This window comes from Scyliorhinus canicula, chromosome 12, assembly GCF_902713615.1.
Source record: "Scyliorhinus canicula chromosome 12, sScyCan1.1, whole genome shotgun sequence".
Lineage (NCBI taxonomy): Eukaryota > Metazoa > Chordata > Chondrichthyes > Carcharhiniformes > Scyliorhinidae > Scyliorhinus > Scyliorhinus canicula.
In genome coordinates, this window is record NC_052157.1 from 59731145 (window position 1) to 59749528 (window position 18384).

Genomic DNA, 18384 nt, shown 5'->3' on the forward strand with positions numbered 1-18384 from the left:
ATACTGAGGGAGTGCTGCACTGTCAGAGGGTCAGTACTGAGGGAGTGCTGCACTGTCAAAGGGTCAGTATTGAGGGAGTGCTGCACTGTCGGTGGGTCAGTACTGAGGGAGTGCTGCATTGTCAGAGGGTCAGTGCTGAGGGAGTGCTGCACTGTCAGAGGGTCAGTACTGAGGGAGTGCTGCACTGTCAGAGGGTCAGTACTGAGGGAGTGCTGCACTGTCAAAGGGTCAGTGTTGAGGGAGTGCTGCACTGTTGGAGGGTCAGTACTGAGGGTAAGTTGCTGTCTTTCAGGATGAGACATTAAACCGAGTGATGCACTATCAATTACGACGAGACGAGAGTAGAGAGTAATCGAGGCTTTATTACGCAGAGATGTGTAGCCTCCTGCAGCTGCTGCCGAAATGTCTGCAGCTTGGTGAGCCCACACATTTATACTCCGCCTATTGGTCGGAGCCAGCAGTACAGGAGCCTTACCGTATTACATCTCATATGTGATATATACAACGGTGGTGACTACCACATCAAGGATTCGTCTGTTCTCTCAGGTCGGTGTTCAAGATCCCACGGTCACTGTTGGGAAGAAGAGCGGGGATGGGTGGGTGGGGTGGGGGGGGGGGCAGTAAATTCTCCCTGGTGTCCTAGGGAAAATTTTCCACCCTCAGCCATCATCACTGAATGAATGGATGATCTGGGTCATTATCAAACTGCTGTTTGCGAGCTCCTGTTCAGTGCAGATTAGTTGTTGAGATTTATACACCACAACATTGACCCCACTTCAATAAGAAAAGGGCCACATTGACTGCGAAATGCCTGAGGAACTGTTATAATGTCAAACTTGCCGGAACAATAGGTTCCAACACGGAATATCGTTTGTCCTGGGGTCAAGTGTCCTGATGAAATTTTTCCAACACTTTCAGTTTCCATGGTAACAGGAGAGCGCTGATAGCAAACAATGCCCCAGGCCTTCTCCTTGGAAGGCTTAGTGACATAGAGAACATTCTCGAACAACCAAGCAGCGTTGGGTGAACGGAACCTGGATCAGGTGTCATGACAACCAGGGCAACATTGGGGATTTTGCAGCAAACTGTGTGGTGGGGGAACAATTTCACGGTTGGACACCTCGCTCTGCCTGCTAGGTTTTACACACAAACAAGAGGCGGTCCGTTCAGCTCCCTCGAGACTGTTACACAAGAACAGGAGGAGGCACATTCAGCCCCTTCCAGTCTGTTACACAGGAACAGGAGGAGGCACATTCAGCCCCTTCCAGTCTGTTACACAGGAACAGGAGGAGGCACATTCAGCCCCTTCCAGTCTGTTACACAGGAACAGGAGGAGGCCCATTCAGCCCAATTGACTTTGTTACCCAAGAGCAGGGGGAGGCCCGTTAAGCATTTGTTGCCCATCCCTAATTGTCCTTGAACTGAATGTGTTTCTGGGCCATTTTGGTGGGGCACCTATGAGTTGCCCACATCGCTGTGGGACCTGGAGTCACATGTAGGCCAGACCAGATAAGGATATCAGATTTCCCATTCCTCAAGGACATTCGTGAACCAGCCGAGTTTTTACAACAATTGACAAATGTTTCATGGTGACCACGATGTAAATAGATTAATAATTCAGATGTTATTAATTCAATGGGGAGATTGGGCCCATCATGCATTAGAACGTGTTCTGGTTTACTGGTATAGTGATGTTACAACTACACCCCTGTCATTCCTCTTTGTCCCCTCTCCTTCCAAGTCAGAATGATCCCAATTACCAGATTGTTCCTGGGATGTTGGTGTATCTGCCTCACTCTCTCTCTCCATCAGTCTGTTACTCTCAGTAGATTCAGATCTCTCACGTGACTTCCTCTGCCTATTTTTTGCCATGCCCACCATGGATGTTGGATATTTATCTTTCCTTCAATAATGAAATTGAGCCGCTCTGAACTTTGATGAGTTTACGCGGCACAGTGGGTCAAGCCCCCTACCTCCCCAACATAAAGTCCTGGGTTTGAATCCCACCCTGGGACCTGCTGACCATGGCGATGTGGCTGCCACGTTCAGCCATCCTCGCTCGATTATATAAGTCTTGGCAACCGATCGATGCTCCCCATATTTGACTGGTTAAGCCTGGGTGCAGACTCTGAACAAAGGGTACAAACCCCCATGCGGATCAAGGGGAAACCATTGTCGATCTCCCCATCGGACTCATGGACTACGAGCTTCCCAGGGATTGGGGGGGAGGCCACTCAGCTGGAGGTCGTTAATGACTGCACATAAAATCTGGCCCAATGCAGGGCCAGGTGTGGTTAGTTCTCTCAGCAAGGACTGGATTGGGGGCGACTTGCTGCCGTGGGCAGAATACTGTATGTAGTTCATTAAATCCTTGTTGCACCAACGCTGGCTTCCCCAAGTGACTAAAAAGGGGAAAAAGAAACTCGGAGCTCGTGCTGGGGTAACGCAGGGGTGTGGGCATTTTGTGATTGCGAGGCTATTGTTGAACACAGTGAAGAGGGGGATGACATGGTTGGGGAGGTCAAATATGGCAAATGAAGGCGCAATTAATAAGAGGGCACTGAGAGGTGTAGAGGAAATGGGGAACCTTGGGGTGTGTGCTCTATAATCACTGGAGGTAGAAAAGGTGGTAAAGGAGACAGAATGAGTCCTCTCATTACTTAGCTGAGGTACAGAATATAAGAGGAAGTGGCCAAAACATTAGCTGGGCCTCAATCCCAAAAGGATGCCAGTGCACTGGAGAGACTGCAGAGTAGGTTTACCAGGGCGTTGCCACTTGGGACTGGAAATTTCAGCTACGAGGAGAGATTGGATAGGCTGATGTTGCTGTCCTCGGGCCAGAGGAGGCCAAGGGGACATTTGATCGAGGTGTACAAATTGCGAGGGTCCTGGATAGGGTGGATGGGAAGGGGCTATTCACTGTAGCAGGGAGGTCAGTGACCATTTTTTAAAAATTCATCTACGGGATGTTTAGGCGAACATTTATTGCCCATCCCTAGTTGTCCTTCAGAAGTTGGTGGTGAGTTGCCTTCTTGAACCGCTGTAGTCCTTGAGGTGCAGGTACACCCACTGTGCTGTCAGGGAGAGATTTCCAGGATGTTGCCCCAGCGACAGTGAAGGAACGACCGATATATTTCCAAGTCAGGGTGGTGAGTGACTTGGAGGGGAACCTCCAGGTGGTGGGGTTCCCATATATCTGCTGCTCTTGTCCTTCTAGATGGTAGTGGTCATGTGGTTGGAAGGTGTTGCCTAAGGAACCTTGGTGAGTTGCTGCCGTGCATCTTATAGACAGTGTACATGGCTGTCACTGTTCGTCGGTGGTCGAGGGAGCGAATGTTTCTGGGAGGGGTAGCAATCAAACGGGCTGCTGTGTCCTGGATGGTGTCGAGTTTCTTGAGTATTATTGGAGCTGTACTCATCCAGCAAGTGGAGAGTATTCCATCACACTCCTGGCTTGTGCCTTGTAGATGGTGCACAGACTTTGGGGAGTTAGGAGGTGAGTTTTTCGCCGTAGGATTCCCAATCTTCCCTGGTAGCCATAGCATTAATGTGGCTAGTCTAGTTCAGGTTCTGATCAATGGTAACCCCTAGGATGTTGATTGTGGGGGTTCAGCGATGTCAAGGGGCGATGGTTAGATCCTCTCTTGTAGGAGATGGCCATTGCCTGGCACTTGAGTGGTTTGAATGTAACTTGCCACTTGTCAGCCCAAGCCTGGATATTGTCCAGGACTGCTTCATTATCTGAGGAGTCATGAATGATGTTGAACATTGTGCAATCATCCGCAAACATCCCCACTTCTGATCTTATGATGGAAGGGATGTCATTGATGAAGCAGCTGAAGCTGGTTGGGCCTAGGACTCTACCCTGAGGAACTCCTGCAGTGATGTCCTGGAGCTGAGATGATTGGTCTCCAACCACCACAACCATCTTCTTTTGTGCCATGTATGACTCCAACCAGCAGAGAGTTTCCCCCCTGATTCCCAGTTTGGCTAAGGCTCCTTGATGCCATACCTGGTCAAATGCTGCCTCGATGTCAAGGGCAGTCACTCTCCCCTCCCCTCTGATATTCAACTCTTTTGTCCATGGTTGAATCAAGGCTGTAATGAGGTCAGGAGCTGGGTGACCCTGGTGGAACTGAACTGATAGTCCTTGAGCAGATTATTGCTGAGTAATTGCCGCTTGATAGCACTGTTGATGACTCCTTCCATCACTTTGCTGATAATGATGAGAGAGTGGTAATTGGCTGGGTTGGATTTGTCCTGTATCTTGTGTGTAGGTCACACCTGGGCAATTTTCCATATTGCCAGCGAGATGCCAGTGTTGTAGCTGTACTGGAACAGTTTGGAAAGGGCTGCGGCGAGTTCTGGAGCACAAGGCTTCAGTACTATTGCTCAGATATTGTCAAAACCCATAGTCTTTGCCGTATCCAGTGCCTTCAGCCGTTTCTTGATATCACATGGAGCGAATCATATTGGCTGAAGACTGACATCTGTGATGCTGGAGACCTCTGGAGGAGATCGAGATGGATCATCCACTCGGCACTTCTGGCTGAAGATTGTTGCAAATCCCTCAGCCTTGTCCTTTGCACATGTATGCTGGGCTCCTCCATCATTGAGGATGGGGATATTAAGCAGTGAGCTGCTTAATTGTCCACCACCATTCATGGCTGGATGTGGGAGGACTACAGAACTTAGATCTGATGTGCTCATTGTGGCATTGCTTAGCTCAATATATTACTCTGTCTATTATTATTGGCACAAAAGTAGTCCTGTGTTGTAGCTTCACCAGGTTGTCACCTCATCTTTCAGTATGCCTGATGTTGCTCCTGGCATGCTCTCCGACACGCTTCATTGAACCAAGGTTGATCCCCTGGCTTGGTGGTAATGGTAGAGTGGGGGGTATGCTGGGCCATGAGGTTGCAGATTGTGGTTGAGTACAATTCTGCTGCTGCTGATGGCCCACAGCATCTCAGGGATGCCCAGTCTTGAGTTGCCAGATCTGTTCGATTCTACCCCATTTAGCACGGTGGTCGTGCCGCACAACGCGATGGAGGGAAATCCTCAATGTGAAAACGGGACTTTGCCTCCACAAGGACTGTGCGGTGGTCACTTCTACCAATACTGTCATGGACAGATGCATGTGCAGTGGGCAAATTGGTGAGGATGAGGTCAAGTATGTTTATCCCTCTTGTTGGTGCCCTCACCATCTGCTGCAGTCCCAGTCCAGTAGCCATGTCCTTTAGGACCTGCCCAGATGGTCTGTGGTGGTACTACCGTTGCACTCTTGGTGATGGACATTGAAGTCCCCCACCGAGAGCATATTCTGCTTCCTTGCCACCCTCAGTGCTTCCTCCAAGTGGTGTTCAACATGGAGGAGCACTGATTCACCAGCTGATGGTGGACAGAACCTGGTAATCAGTAGGAGGCTTCCTTGCCCATGTTTAGCCTGAAGTGCTGAGACTTCATGGGGTCCATAATCGATGTTGAGGACTCCGAGGGCAACTCCCTCCCGACTGTATACCACTGTGCCTCCACCTCTGCTGGATCTCTCCTGCCGGTGAGACAGGACATACCCAGGAATGGTAATCGTGTCTGGGACACTCTGAAAGGTATGATTCTGTGAGTATGACTATGTTGCTTGACTAGTCTGTGAGACCGCTCTCCCAACTTTGGCACAAGCCCACAGATTTTAGTAAGGACGTCTTTGCAGGGTCGGCAGGGCTGGGTTTGCCGTTGTCATTTCCGGTGCCTGGTTCGATGCCGGGTGGTCCACCCAGTTTCATTCCTTTGTCTTTTTGTAGCAGCTGAATCCAACTGGCCATTTAGGAGGGCATTCCGAGTTAATCACATTGCTGTGGGTCTGGAGTCACATATAGGCCAGACCGGGTAAGGATGGCAGATTTCCTCCCCAAAAGGACATTGGTGAACCAGATGGGTTTTTACGACAATTGACAATTGGTTTCATGGTCATCATTAGACTTTTCATTCCAGATATTTTTATAGAGTTTAAATTCCATCGCCTGCCGTGGTGGGATTTGAACCCAGGTCCCCAGACCATTATCATGGGTCACTGGATTACTCGTCCAATACCACTTTGCTGCCGCCTAGCCCGGGGGCATAGATTTAAAGCCATTGGGAGAAGGATTAGAGGGGGGGGGAGAATTTATTTTCACCCAGAGGGGTTTGAGAGTCTGGAGCCCGTTGCTTGAAAGGATGGCACCGTTAGAAAGCGTCAACTCATTTGAAAATGTGCCTGAATGTTCACCTCAAAGCACCGTAATGTGCAGATCTGTAGATCGGCCCCTGGAAAGTGGGATTAGAATAGAATAGAATAGAATCTCGACAGTGCCGAAGGAGACCATTCGGCTTATCGAGAATGCACCGACCCTCTGAAATTGCCCACCCTATCCCCATTAACCCACTTAACCTGCACATCCTTGCACACAAAGGGGAAATTTAGCACAACCAATCCACCTAACCTGCACATCTTTGGACTGTGAGAGGAAACCCGTGCAGACATGGGGAGAAGGTGCAAACTCCACACAGTCACCCGAGGCCGGAATTAAACCCAGGTCACTGGCGCTGTGAGGCAGAAGTGCTAACCACTGTGCCGCTGGTGTAAGGGGGCTTGCTTTTCAGTAGACATGATGGGCCAAATAGCCTCTTTCTCTGCCATATGTAAATTTTCCATGATTCTATGATTTTAAAACTCTTATCAGTACATCTATCGCACACTTGGAGATGAGTGTCATCTCAGCATCACTCTGAGATTAATGCATTGAGCAACAGCAGCCAAACAGGGTTGAATATCAATCTGCAATTGCTCCCAATGTTCGTCCAAAGGACAGACAATACGAAGGGGAGAGATTCCTCCTCAGATATGTGGTGGAGATAACACTGGAGTCTCTACCATCACTACCCAAAGTTCCAGGCTACTAAACGTCGGCCCGCCGAATCTCCGGGCCGGATGGGCCGAGCGGTCGTAAGAAAAAGACCGAGTCCCGCTGGCGCATTCTAACCTGCTCTGAGCCGGCGGGAAGGAGGGGTGGAGGGGTGGGGGGGTCCGACCCCAGGGGTGGCCTCCGATGTGGCCTGGCCCGCGATCAGGGCCCACCGATCGGTGGTCCGGCCTCTCTGATTGGGGGCCTCCTTTACTAAGCGCCGGTTGCTGTAGACCTGCACCGTGTTGCATCGGGGCCGGCGCGTTGAAGGAGGCCACTGCGCATGTGCACATTGGTGCCAGCGCCACTGCGCATGCGTGGATCCCGTGGCGCACAGTTCACGCCGGGATCGGAAGCTGGAGCAGCGTGAACACTCTGCCGCGGGATGGGAGAATCCCGCCACCTGTTTCCCGAGCAACCTGGACCCTCACACCACATAGCATCTTCCAGCACCGAACCAGGCAATCGGCGCATCTGCTCCGTGCCGGTGTTCCTGCTCCACTCGATCCTCCTCCCACTTTCCTCTTCATCTCTTCCCCCCCCCCCATCACCATATCCTTCTATTCCTCTCTCCCTCATGAGTTTATCCAGCTTCCCCCTTAAATACATCAGCACTATTCACCTCAACCAACCCCACATTCTCCCCATTCCCTGTGGGAGCGAGTACCACATTCTCCCCACTCCCTGTGGGAGCGAGTGCCACATTCTCCCCACTCCCTGTGGGAGCGAGTCCCACATTCTCCCCATTCCCTGTGGGAGCGAGTCCCACATTCTCCCCATTCCCTGTGGGAGCGAGTCCCACATTCTCCCCACTCCCTGTGGGAGCGAGTCCCACATTCTCCCCACTCCCTGTGGGAGCGAGTCCCACATTCTCCCCACTCCCTGTGGGAGTGAGTGCCACATTCTCCCCATTCCATGTGGGAGCGAGTGCCACATTCTCCCCACTCCCTGTGGGAGCGAGTCCCACATTCTCCCCACTCCCTGTGGGAGCGAGTCCCACATTCTCCCCACTCCCTGTGGGAGCGAGTCCCACATTCTCCCCACTCCCTGTGGGAGCGAGTCCCACATTCTCCCCAGTCCCTGTGGGAGCGAGTGCCACATTCTCCCACTCCCTGTGGGAGCAAGTCCCACATTCTCCCCACTCTCTGTGGGAGCGAGTCCCACATTCTCCCCACTCCCTGTGGGAGCGAGTGCCACATTCTCCCCATTCCCTGTGGGAACGAGTCCCAAATTCTCTCCACTCTCTGGGCAAAGATGCGAGGGGTATTTTCCGCTAACAAGGCTACTATCGGCCCACAAAGAACTTATTTCCACCACACAATTGAATTATATTGTTTGTGAATTTCAGAGCCGCTGTGATGCCAGCTGCATATCCCAGAGATTCAATGAATGATTCAAAGAGCAGGGTCCTTTGGTTGTTCACAATGGGCAAATTACAGAACGTGCTCCACTAGCCCCAGCTGGCAAAACCAAATCAGAACATCCACTGTTAGATGTGGTTCTGTGATTGGGCAGCACTTGCTGAACAACCCTGGGCATGTTAATAGCTACACGAAGAACCAATTTAAGATAATCAGTTGAGCTCATAATTGGCTAATTTATATTTACTCAAAGGAACATACATTCATACACAGGTATCTGCTTTGTGCAAACAAAAGGAATATGTTCAAGACTTGGACAGCCTCTGAATTACCCAGGAGCTTGGGGAACCTATTGCTAGCTCCCTGGCAATACGTCGCATAATAAGATGCAATTTGCCAACCAATGAGCACTTTCTTCTCCTGAAGTAAAACTTGTGAGAGTTTGACATTTGGCATTCTTGTGTGTGTTCTGATGAGTGCAAGATGAAAAGATTCAACAACATGCCCCTCTTTGCAGTAACAATCATGATGTTTCTCTCGAATTCCCGCTTGGATTCAGGATGTGTTACTTACATCGTCTTAGGATGGCGCAGATGAAGATGGGAAGCACGCTGAAAAGTAACGCTGCGCCGACACAACCAACCACGATTCCCGCCAGTGCTCCTGTACTGAGTCCATGTCCTGTGAGGAAAACAAGCAAGATTAACCGGGAGGAATTATTCTCACAACCCACTCACGCGGGATATTACACCTGAATTCAAGAAGCCTGTCAGATCATCATTGCGTATGGCCTGAGTGATAGCTGGACAGGGAGTTTAGAATTGTACGCAGCTCTCTCTCTCTCTCTCTGTCTCTGTATGTTGCTCGCTCTCTCTGTCTCTCTATCTGTTTGAATCTGTTTGTCTCTGTCTCGCTGCCTCTCTCTGTATCGCTCTTTTTCTCACTCTCTGTCTCAGTTTTCCCCCACTATTTATCCTTCTCTAACTCTCTCTCTTGCTCTCTATGTCTCCCTCTCTCTGTTTCTCTGCTTCTCTCTCTTTCCTTCTCGCTCTGTATCTCTATCCCCCTCAGTTTATCTCTCTCTCTCCCTTCTTCTCTTCCTCTCTCCCTCTTTTTCTCTTTCCCTCTGTGTCTCTCCCTCCAATTCTCTCTCCTTCTCTCTCTGTTTCTCTCTCCCTTTCTCTTGCTTTTGTCTCTCTCTGTTTCCCTCTCTTTGATTATCTCTCCCTCTCTGTTTCTCTGATCCCCTCTCGGTTTGTCTCTCCCTTCATCTCTCTCTCTCTCTCTCTGCTTGTCTTCCCCACTCCCTCTATCTCACTCTTGGTTTGTCTCTCCCTTTTTCTCTTTCAGTGTTTTCCTCCCCCCTCCCCGGTCACTCTGCCAGCCCTCTGTTCCCCTGTCCCTGAGCCGGTGGGCTCAGTGACTGATTCTGCATCAAGCCGCTTGTGAAATAAGTGTCCTTTTGAGAAGGTTTGACCCTGGAATGTCATCGCTGTGCCTGCCCATCAGCGAAAACAGAATGAAATTGAATGGACACCAAACATGGAAACCACAACCAAAATGTCCCCGAGTCTCCCTGCCTCTTGCTTTTTAAAAAAATATTTTTATTCTCCTCCTTTTTCACATTTTCTCCCAAATTTGCACCCACCAACAATAAACAATAATCAGTAACGAATATAATGTCAATCCCCATATCAACAACAACAATCCTATCCTCCCACCAAACCCTCAAACAGCAGCCCGCATGTTAACATAAACAAATGACAAAAATAAATCAGGAATCACCCATAGTCACAATTAATACACACAGCCCCCCTTCCCCCAACCCTCCCAAACCCCCCCCCCCCCAAACTAATGTCGATGTTATCCAGTTCTTGATAATGAATAATGCCCATGAATTGTAGAACCCCTCCGTCCTTCCCCTCAGTTCAAACTTAACCTTCTCAAGGGTCAAGTATCCCAGCAGGTCCCCTCGCCACGCCAGGGCACAGGGTGGAGAGGCTGCTCTCCATCCCAACAGGATCCGCCTTCGGGCGATCAATGATCATCTGCCTCCGCACCCGTTTCCAACGCCAGCTGGTCCGATATCCCGAATATGGCCTCCTGAGGGACCGGGTCCAGTTTCACGTGCACCACTTTAGAGATTACCCTAAAAACCTCCTTCCAGTAATCCTCCAGCTTTGGACAGGACCAAAACATATGAACGTGATTGGCAGACACACACATCTTCTACCCTCTCAAAGAGCCGCTCATCCTCGCTCTTGTGAGGTGTACTCGATATATCACCCTCAGCTGTATCAGCCCCAACCTCACGCACGAGGTGGAAGCGTTCACTCTCCGGAGCACCTCACACCAGAACCCCTCCTCCATACCCTCTCCCAACTCTTCCTCCCATATTGCTTTTGATCCCTTCCAGTGGTGCCTTCCCCTCTCCCAAAATAACCCCGTAAACCCCCGACACTGCCCCCTTCTCCAGTCCCCCTGTCGTCAACACCTTGATTGAAAGATATCAGATTCCGAGGGGGGAAAAATCCCGGGATTTTTTATCCAGCCACCTCTTGGGCGGGAATTCACCAGTGAAATTTCCTAACATCCTCTGAAGCAGATCCAGTGGTCAAGGCAAGGCCAGAAATGGAATCCGAGCCAACTCAGACACACGGGGGCCAGACTGAGGCTCAACAACTCATTTACAATGAACAACCCTGACAGAGAGATGGAAAGAGTTAGGGAAGGGGGTGGGCACAGAGAGAGAGAGAGCAATGGAGGAGAGAGAGACAGAGAGAGAGAGAGTGACAAAAAAAGATAGGGAGAGCGAAGAGCAGAGGGGGCGAGAGATAGATGGAAAGATAGAGAGGGAGGGAGAGACATGGAGAGGGAGAGGAAAGGAGAGCAGTAGAAAGGAGGAGAGAGAGAGAGACTGAGGAAGAGAGAAAGGAAGGAGGGAAAGAGAGAAAGAGAGAGATGGAAAAACAGAGAGATAGGAAGGAGAAACAGATGGCGATGGAGAGACCAAGAGAGATGGAAAAACAGAGAGATAGAGAGATAGAGAGACAGGGAGAAATTGAGAGAGAGAGATGGAGAGAGAGGATGGAGAGAGAGAAAGAGACAGAGACACAGAGAGGTAGAGAGAGAGGGGGGGGAGAGAGACAGATGGAGAAAGAGAGAGAGACAGAGAGATAGAGAGAGGGGGAAGAGAGACAGATGGAGAAAGAGGGAGAGACAGAGACCGATGAGTGACAGAGAGAGATGGAGAGAGAGAGGGAAAGTGGAACAGGGACAGAGATGGACAGAGGGAGATGGACAGAGAGAGATGGAGAGACAGAGATGGAGAGAGAGAGAGACAGGCAGACAGGCAGACAGAGAGAGAGGGAGAGACAATAAGACCATCAGAAATAGGAAGATAAGGAGTCCATTCGACCCCTCAATCCATTCAATAGGATCATGGCTGATCCGACATTCCTCACATCTACTTTTCTGCTCTTTCCCCATCATCCTTAATTCCCTTACTGATAGAGAACCCATCTATCTCAGCCTTAAATATGCACAAGGACTCTGCCCCCACAACTCACTGTAGCAAGGAGTTCCAAAGACTCACAACCCTCTGAAAGATTAAATTGTTCCTCAGCTCAGTGTTAAATTGGCACCCCTTTATTCTGAGACGATGCCGTCTGGTCCCAGACTCTCCCATGAGAGGAAATTTCCTCCCAGCATTTGCCCTGTCAAGTCCCTTAAGAACCCTATTGGCGCAAACCAATGACTAAGCTGTGCCAGAAAAGCAGCTCGCCTTGGTGTAGTGTGGCCAATAAAAGCCGGGAGACATCGCTCCCACGATCTATCCAGCTCGCAACACCTCGTGAGATTCAATGTGATCCCTGTGGTGATATGCATCACTGTAAATACACAAGGGGTTAATGTAAGTACATGTAGACTAGCTAGACACTAGAGGGAGCACCAGAGACATGACACACAGACACTCAACCAATAGGTCAGTTAGATAGGACACGACCAATGGGCATTCACGATACACACAGAGGTGACACTACCACAGGGGGACATTACACCAACCCATATATAAAGGACACAACACACATGATCTGCCTCTTTCCAGTGGAGACAGTCAGTGAGTAGAGACACAGGGTTGATTCAATATCACACGCACCACGTGGATTGTAGCAGACTGGCTTGTCAGTCTGAGTAGCTATAAGAGGATTAACAGTAGTAGCGAATCCGAGTAGGAGAATTCTAAATAGTTCAATAAACGTGTTGAAGTTATCTCCACGTCTGAACCTTCCTTTGTCAGAGTGAACATCAAGAAAGCTGCTTATGCTACGCCAAGAGCATAACAAGACAATCCCGTGAGACGGTGCAATGTAAATCCCACCCATTGTGACAATTTCCAGAGGTACCTGAGGCTTTGGGATTCAATCCCTTCACCTGAGAGACCTCGGGCGAGGGCTGTTTGGCACTGGCCCCCAGAACGACACTTGTGGGAATCTCCCAGGTGATCGGAGGCCCCAGCTGCATGCCCTTTGGGCAGGGTGGTGCCCTGGCCGTACCACATGGGCAAATTGGCAGTGCCAGCCTGGCACCCTGCCACTTGGGTGCCAGCCTTTCCAGGTGGCAGTGCCAGCTGGTATGGGCACCGCCAAGATGGCATTTCTTTCACACGCGAGTGGGCCGGGGGTTCCCTGCGTGGGTGTTGAGGGGGGTCTAGGGGTCTTCCCATCGTGTGATCAAGCTGGGGGGAGGTTGGGGATCGCTTTGGGGGCCTCGGAGATCGGGACGTCATTTAAAAATGGTGTCTCGATGTCTTGCTGCACTGGGGAGTTCCAGAGAGCAGAGCTCTCCCCACTGTACAAAATGGGGCTACGTGCAGCCTCGTTTCCCCATTCAGGCCCCTTCAGACAACACGAGGCGTGTTGAATAGCCATGTGTTCCTCAGTACTGCGACTCCCGGTAAACACACGGCTAAACACGTTCGCTAAGGGATTTTGTTCCCATCTGTCTCAATGAGATCACCTTTTATTCTTCGAAATTCCAATGAGTTCAGCCCCAACCTGTTTAATCTTCGCTCACAAGAGAGAGACAAGAGCAAGTGAGAGTGACATAGAGAGAAAGGGAACACGGGCTGGGGCGGCAAGAGAGAAAGAACGGGTACGAGAGAGGCAGAGCCGGAGAGAGAGAGGAGAGAGAAAGGGAGACTGTGAGGGGGGAGAGAGAGAGAAAAAGAGAGACAATGAGAGTAACAGAGAAAGAGAGATAGAGAAGGATAGAGAGGGAGAGAGAGAAGGGGAAGAGAAAGAAAGAGAGAGAGAGAGAGAGAGAGATGGATAGGGGGAGAGAGAGAGGGAGACAGGGTGGAGGAGGAGAAACAGAGGAACAGAGAGAAATGGGCAGGGAGAGAGTGAGAGATAGAGATGGAGAGAGATAGAAAAATGTGAGTGGCATAAAGAGAGGAAGGGATGGAGGGAGAGTGGGAGATGGGGAAAGAGAGAGAGACATAGGGAGTAAGAAGGAGACAGAGAGGGTGAGAGAGAAAGAAAGAGAGACATAAATTGAGACTTATTGTCCATCAGACTGACCTGGATTCTGATCAGGAATCACAGAGAAAGCGGGTCAGGAGAGAGGGGAGGAGGGAAAAGCAGAGGTGGAGAGAGGGAAAGGGTGAGGGAGACAGCAATGTAGATGGAGAGAGTGAGAGAGAGAGAGACCTAGTTTGACAGGGAGCTGGCAATTGTGACGGTGGAGAGAGTGAGGGACAGAGATCGGAAGAAGAGAGGGAAAGGAGAGAGAGGGAGGGGTTGTTGAGGGCTGGAGAGATGACGAGGGAGAAAGGAAAAAGGCACAGAGACAACGGAAGAGGAAGATACTCACAGAGAGAAGGAGAGTGTGAAAACAGAGAGAGATAAAGAGAGAGACAGTGAGAGATAAAGAGAGACAGAGAGATAAAGAGAGAGACAGAGAGAGATAAAGAGAGACAGAGAGAGAAACAAAGATGGGCAGGGACACAGAGAAAGAGATATAAAAAGAGGCAGAGAGCGGGAGAGATAAAGAGAGGCAGACAAAGAGAAAGAGAGGGGAGGGATTTGTCATTGCTGATATAATCCTACAGTGTTGTATGAGGCCAGGTGTCTGAGTACCTCAGTACGGGGGGAGTGAGTGCTCAATAAACCTACCATTTCCAGTGGAGGGTGAGACACAGACTGGCGATGGAGACCCCATCATCAATCCCAACATTGGCACCATGCGGAGGGTAAGACTTCTCGCCGGCTTTGTAGGTACAACAGCCCAGTGTTTCTCCAGCCCCAGCTCGACCACTTTCTCCCAATCACGTCCCTCTGATCCGCACCATGTCTGCACCAGGACAGAGGTTACAACGGAATTGTCCGGAATCGCCCACGACACGTTCGCCGTCTCCCCATCTGGGCTCCGCCAAACTGAGATATTTGTGATGACAGGCACTGGGGAAAGAGGTAAAGAGGGGGTCAGTACTGAGGGAGTGCTGCACTGTCGGAGGGTCAGTACTGAGGGAGTGCTGCACTGTCAGAGGGTCAGTACTGAGGGAGTGCTGCACTGTCAGAGGGTCAGTACTGAGGGAGTGCTGCACTGTCGGAGGGTCAGTACTGAGGGAATGCTGCACTGTCGGAGGGTCAGTACTGAGGCAGTGCTGCACTCTCAGTGGGTCAGTACTGAGGGAATGCTGCACTGTCGGAGGGTCAGTACTGAGGGAGTGCTGCACTGTCAGAGGGCCGGTACTGAGGGAGTGCTGCACTGTCAGAGGGTCAGTACTGAGGGAGTGCTGCACTGTCAGTGGGTAAGTACTGAGGGAGTGCTGCACTGTCGGAGGGTCAGTACTGAGGGAGTGCTGCACTGTCAGAGGGTCAGTACTGAGGGAGTGCTGCACTGTCTGTGGGTCAGTACTGAGGGAGTGCTGCACTGTCGGAGGGTCAGTACTGACGGAGTGCTGCACTCAGAGGGTCAGTACTGAGGGAGCGCTGCACTGGCAGAGGGTCAGTACTGAGGGAGTGCTGCAGTGTTGGAGGGATAGTACTGAGGGAGTGCTGCACTGTCAGAGGGTCAGTACTGAGGGAGAGCTGCACTGTCAGAGGGTCAGTACTGAGGGTGTGTTGCACTGTCAGAGGATCAGTACTGAGGGAGTGCTGCACTGTCGGAGGGTCAGTACTGACGGAGTGCTGCACTGTCGGAGGGTCAGTACTGACGGAGTGCTGCACTCAGAGGGTCAGTACTGAGGGAGTGCTGCAGTGTTGGAGGGATAGCACTGAGGGAGTGCTGCACTGTCAGAGGGTCAGTACTGCGGGAGTGCTGCACTGTCAGAGGCTCCTTACTGAGGGAGTGCTGCACTGTCAGTGGGTCAGTACTGCGAGAGTGCTGCACTGTCAGAGGCTCCTTACTGAGGGAGTGCTGCACTGTCAGTGGGTCAGTACTGAGGGAGTGTTGCACTGTCGGAGGGTCAGTACTAACGGAGTGCTGCACTCAGAGGGTCAGTACTGAGGGAGCGCTGCACTGGCAGAGGGTCAGTACTGAGGGAGTGCTGCAGTGTTGGAGGGATAGTACTGAGGGAGTGCTGCACTGTCAGGGGGTCAGTACTGAGGGAGAGCTGCACTGTCAGAGGGTCAGTACTGAGGGCGTGCTGCACTGTTAGGGGGTCAGTACTGCGAGAGTGCTGCACTGTCAGAGGCTCCTTACTGAGGGAGTGCTGCACTTTCAGAGAGTCAGAACTAAGGGCGTGCTACACTGTCAGAGGGTCAGTACTGAGGGAGTGCTGCACTGTCAAGGGTCAATACTGAGGGAGTGCTGCACTGGCAGAGGGTCAGTACTGAGGCAGTGCTGCACTGTCAGAGGGTCAGTACTGATGGAGCGCTGCACTGTCAGAGGGTCAGTCCTGAGGGAGTGCTGCACTGTCAGAGGGTCAGTACAGAGGGAGTGCTGCTCTGTCAGAGGGTCAGTACTGAGGGAGTGCTGCACTGTCAGAGGGTCAGTCCTGAGGGAGTGCTGCACTGTCAGAGGGTCAGTCCTGAGGCAGTGTTTTTAATGTGATTTGGGATGTTGTGAGTGATTGAATCACGCTTTGGCAATTAATCTGGTTTTGGTTCCTACCTGTCAGAATCAGGCTGGGTCTGTTCTCTCCCAAAGGATTTCGACAGGAACAGCTATAATTCCCAGTGTCGGTCTCTAAGGAGAAATTCCGGATGTGTATTTCCGAGCTGTTGGATGAGATGATGAGTTTCTCGTTGCTCCTTAACACCTTCTCTCCTTTGAACCAATGAATAATGGAGGCGGGGTTCGACCTGACCTCACAGGTCAGGGTCACAGTGGCATCACCCTGTGTCTCCCTAACAATGCGTCTCGACGGGATGACCAATGGCGCCACTGTGGAGTAAAGATTAAAGCATCGGTCAGTGCAATAAATCCTGAAACTATTTTCACTGACTCACTCTCTCCCCATAGCCCTATATTATTCCTAAACTAATCCCACTGCTCCACTCTCTCCCCATAGCCCTATATTAATCCTGAACTCATCGCACTGCCCCACTCTCTCCCTGGGAGCGAGTCCCACATTCTTCCCATTCCCCATGGGAGCGAGTCCCACATTCTCCCCACTTCCTGAAGGAGCGTGTTCTACATTTGCCCCACTCTCTTGATAAAGAGGTTTATCCTGAATTCCTCATTAGGTTTTTTAGTGACTGTTGCATATCGATGGCCCCGTGGTCTTGTCTCTCTCTGACACAAGTGAACACATCTTCTCGATGTCGACCCTATAAACCCCACTCCGAACTTTAAAGACCTCAATCAGGTCGCCCCCTCAGCCTTCAATTTTCCAAAGAAAAGAGCCCCAGCCTATTCAATCTTTCCTGTTTGTTTCAGCCTCTCTATTCCCATCTTCTTCCTTTTACAGCTTCTCCAATGCCTCAACATAGCTTTTAGAAACGGAGACCAGAGTTCCCAGTCTGGTCTAACCGAGGTATATGGAGACTGCAACTGTGCAGAGTTCTCCAAGTGTGGTCTAACCGAGGTGTATGGAGATCGGAACTGTGCACAGTGCTCCCAGTGTAGTCTAACCAAGGGATATGGAGACCAGAACTGTGTACAGTGCTCCCAGTGTAGTCTAACCAAGGGATATGGAGACCAGAACTGTGCACAATGCTCCAAGTGTGGTCTAACCAAGGGATATGGAGACCAGAAGTATGAATATTGCTCTCAGTGTGATCCAACTAAGAGATATTGAGATCAGAACTGTATACGGTGCCCGGAATGTGAACCAAACAAGGGAGATGGAGACCAGAACTGTGCACAGTGCTCCAAGTGTGGTCTAATCCAGTGTTCTTCAAACTTGCCTGGGTTGCGGGCGGGTGTCGGGAGGGTCGCGGAGCCGTCCTTCGTGGCGCTCCAGATCGCGCAAATCAGCCGCAGCAGCCGGCTTTTAATGGCCGCGAACATATTTTTTAAAATCAACCGCATTGCGCATGCGCTGCCCAATCATTGGAGCGCATGCGCAAAACTATATAGTTTATAGAGTGATGATCGGGGCGCGCATGTGCAATGCGGCCGATTATTAAAAATATGTTAGCGGCCATTTTGAAGGCGGCTTGCAGCCGGCGTTATTAAAAGCCGACTGCTGCAGAGACACAGAAGATTTTTTCACCTAATCTATCTAAACTTCCTGCCTAAAGGGAGGCAGAGGGCAGGTCATGCCCCCCCCCCCCCCCCCCCCCCCGAACGTCGAGGACAAAGCAGTGTTGGTGTGAGCTGTTCAGGAGAATCCACAGCTGGACAAAGCAGTGTTGGTGTGAGCTGTTCAGGAGAATCCACAGCTGGACAAAGCAGTGTTGGTGTGAGCTGTTCAGGAGAATCCACAGCAGGACAAAGCAGTGTTGGTGTGAGCGGCTCAGGAGAATCCACACCAGGACTAAGCAGTGTTGGTGTGAGCTGTTCAGGAGAATCCACACCAGGACAAAGCAGTGTTGGTGTGAGCTGTTCAGGAGAATCCACACCAGGACAAAGCAGTGTTGGTGTGAGCTGTTCAGGAGAATTCACACCAGGACAAAGCAGTGTTGGTGTGA

The 18384-nt window shown here is 50.9% G+C and overlaps 1 protein-coding gene across 1 annotated transcript in view; it reads right to left on the reverse strand.

Annotated features, from left to right (window-relative positions):
• The window catches only part of LOC119974745 (V-set and immunoglobulin domain-containing protein 10-like), a 49136-nt gene that overhangs the window by 15768 nt on the left and 14984 nt on the right, over positions 1–18384 (reverse strand). Inside the window, exons 7-9 of the mRNA XM_038813935.1 lie at positions 16421–16693; positions 14479–14763; positions 8876–8983 (exon numbers count right to left, since the gene is read on the reverse strand). Coding sequence (XP_038669863.1) covers positions 8876–8983; positions 14479–14763; positions 16421–16693 — 666 coding nt within the window. The remainder of the gene's footprint in view (positions 1–8875; positions 8984–14478; positions 14764–16420; positions 16694–18384) is intronic.